This window comes from Heterocephalus glaber, unplaced genomic scaffold (assembly GCF_053883595.1).
Source record: "Heterocephalus glaber isolate CG9 unplaced genomic scaffold, H.glaber_assembly_v1.0 deba00001707, whole genome shotgun sequence".
In the NCBI taxonomy this organism is placed as follows: Eukaryota; Metazoa; Chordata; class Mammalia; order Rodentia; family Bathyergidae; genus Heterocephalus; species Heterocephalus glaber.
Window position 1 is genome coordinate 2,471,260 of NW_028258427.1, and position 3,419 is coordinate 2,474,678.

A 3,419-nucleotide genomic window follows, 5' to 3' on the forward strand; every position below is an offset into this window, starting at 1 on the left:
CAGTGTTCAATGTGGCAGTTCCTTAATACATTTGTTTTTAACATCACAGGATTTCTTAGATGAGCATTATGATATTCCCAAAATATCCATGGTAAATAATGTCATACATAATAATGAAGGCTATGGTGTTGTTTTGGTGAAACCTACAATTTTCTCTGACCTGAAAGAAAACGACCAAGATAAAACTGAAGGTATGTTATATTTAGTATTATTAAAATATAAAAACCTGATCTAATTTACTTGATTTCAACACTAAATTCTGATTAGGACCTGAGTCTTTCTTCTTTAAAAATATTCCTGGAACATGCTTGGGCATGGAGATAAGCATAGTGAAGGCATAATATTGTAGAATCTTAGAATGAAAGACATTTTCAAGGTCAACAAGTTCAACTGTTCATTCAAAGCCTTGATGTGGTTTGTGGATCTGCCGTTTCCTTCTTTCCATACTTGTCTTTCTGTAAGTGTATAGAGTAAGGACTGGTATGTGATAACAATGGTGGCTCCTGGTGACATTTGTTACAGATAGAGGTAGTGAAATGAATTTGCCAGGTTACAGGAAAAGTTGAGGGAAATTGTGAAATTATAAATGAACTAGTTGCTGGCTCCACACAAAAAGGCCAGGAGGGGATACTAGAGTTTGCCCCTATTCTCATTGGGAACAGTGCCTCTCTGTCACCTGCCTTTCTTGGTAGCAAAGGTGAGCTAGTTCAGTAGGTATTATTGAATTTCAAACCTTGATAAAAATCATTATTAAATCAGTCGTAGAGGAGTGAACTTTGATGTGGGTATAGAAAGTTTAAAGCAGTTTAAAGATTAGTCCTTGTCATCTTTCAGTATCTGCTTCATTATATCTGTAGAAGTTTTATCTCCTCATAAGTCTCAAAGCATGGAATTAAGATAAAGATGTCAAGTAGGCAGGACTCTTATCTGAAAGCTCAGGTGGAAGAATCTCCTTTCAAATTCATTCACTGCCAAGTTCATGCCTTTAGGTTGTAAGACTGAGGTTTCCATTTTCTTGTTGGCTGGTTGATCATCACCTGTGTCCCATGGGCCTATCCGAACAATAATCTCCCTCATGGTGAATCTCTGATTTCCTCTTCTGCAGTAAGCTGGAGGAAACTGATTAATAACTTAATCATTACAAAACTAGAATCCTTTTACCATTTAACAATCATGAAAGTACTGCTGAGGGATGGGGAATCTTAGGGCCCCTAATGCAAAACTTAGCAGATAATAAATACTCAGGAAATGTTTGTTGAGTGAATGAGATTCTAAGATGAAGGTAAGCAGAATTCAAAATGTGAAGATTGTTGGGACCCTGTGACAAGAATTTTAGTCAGACTGAGTAGGAATCCATGACAGAAAAACTTGAAAACTCTAATAGCCTGTGTAGAAATATGTTTTCATTTGGTTAGCCTGTATATTTAACCATATTTGTTACCATTTGATTCTCCAGAAAATAAAGCAGTTAAGATTCAAACAAGTGGACAGGCAGATGCAGCTGGAAGAGTGGATCTAGAGGAGCTGATTCACTGTGCAACTGACAAGATGGAGATTTATGAAAGCGCTGCCGACCTTTCTGAACAAGTTGAGGGAAATTGTGAAATTATAAATGAACTAGTTGCTGCCTCCACACAAAAAGGCCAGATAAGGAAGAAAAGGTTGAGTGAACTGGGGATCACACAAGCTGATGACAACTTAATGTCACAGGAAATGTTTGTTGTAATTGTGGGGAACCAGTTTAAGTGGAATGGGAAAGGGAGCTTTGGCACATTTCTTTTCTGACCACGGTGATATAAATAGCTAACAAAATGTTGGATTTTGCACATGCTCCCCTAAGATTCACTGCTGCTCATGTGGTTTGCTTCATGTCTATATTTGATACATTTGGTTGGGCTTGAGTGAAATGTAAATTTATTTCTACCTGCAAGTATTACACATAAAGCAGTCCTTTATAGAAAAGGTCATTAAAATATGTAAAATAGAAAATAATTGGAGATTTCATATCTAGACTGTCTTGCTTTCTTGAATATATACTTCTCTCATATTAAGCCTGTTAATAACTTTCTAGTGTAAATACACTTTAATCTTTTTTTTTTTTTTTTTGGTGCCGGGGATCGAACTCTGGTCCTTGCTTGTGCAGCAGGCAGCGAAACCGCTGAGCTAAATCCCTGGCCCAGATACACTTTGTGCTTCAGAGAGGAGGAAGGAAAGCAGCAAATGCAAGACAAGTGCATAAAAGTGCAGTAGGTGCCTCATGTTTGGTGTTCTTCTGGAATTGGTCTTTTTAGCCCAATTATAGCCAGTCTGATTTTTATACTATATTTGCATAATACTTGTCTTAAAGGAAAAGCTTTTATGATTAGGAAGTTATCCACCTAATCAGACTTGTTATTGAGAATCTGAGTGGGATACATGTTTATGTCATCGAAAGTGCAATAGATAGCATGGCAAGTTTGAAACAAATAAAATGTGTTGTTTGGAGTCAGTGTGTACATAGAACATTTCTACTGTTGAATATGAATGATTAAAAGGTATTTTTCTTTTATAACTATTCTGGTCATATGTATTAGAAAGTCAAAATGATTATGTAGCCTATATGAGCTATATATTCTTGGTATGTCATACCATGAACCTTAGCTTTTAACATTTTAAACATAATTTAACATTTTAACATTTTTAACGTATTTTAACATTTTAAGAAGCTATGTGAAATTAATATATGTACAAATTAAAATTATAGTAATGAAATAATAAAACTGAATCTTGTATATTTCTAAACACGTTGTGGGCCAGAGTGCCAATGTAGTGACATATATATATATATATATATATATATATATAATATATATATTAGTATATATAGTAGTATAGTACTATATATAGTATAGTAGTATATATAGTATATAGTATATATAGTATAGTATATATATAGCATAGTGTGTATATATAGTATATATATAGTAGTATATATAGTAGAGATATATATACATATATATATGTGTATCTGACATAATGGTTTGGTATCTTTTTTAGTGTTTCAGAAAAAATGTTACCTTTTTCCCCCTTGAGTATTGTTTGTTTCTTAAATTTGAATAGATCATAACTTAATTTTTAGATGTTGTTAGATTTGTTTGACCATTGAAAGTTATTTCATGTTTACTTTTTTTAAACCATTGCAAAAAGGTTTTAAAAGTAATGCTGATAAATTCTGCATCAGCTTCAGCCAAATATTGATTTGAAAACCATTTGTTCAACTTTTAAAAAATCAAATTGTTTTTCCAATTGAATTTCCACTTATATCTTGAAATTTATATTTTGTATATTATTTCATAACTTGCTTGAGTGTCAAGAGATTATTTGGCTAGGTAAATAAAGTTAATACCTTTCATATTCCTTTTTAGAATGTTAATTTTTCA

General features: G+C 33.1%; 1 protein-coding gene across 1 annotated transcript in view; it reads left to right on the forward strand.

Moving 5' to 3' along the window:
- Shcbp1 (SHC binding and spindle associated 1) overlaps positions 1-1,997 on the forward strand; it is a 67,832-nt gene extending 65,835 nt beyond the window's left edge. Inside the window, exons 12-13 of the mRNA XM_087199349.1 lie at positions 50-191; positions 1,457-1,997. Coding sequence (XP_087055475.1) covers positions 50-191; positions 1,457-1,785 — 471 coding nt within the window. The 3' untranslated portion in view covers positions 1,786-1,997. The remainder of the gene's footprint in view (positions 1-49; positions 192-1,456) is intronic.
- Positions 1,998-3,419: the final 1,422 nt, after the last annotated feature.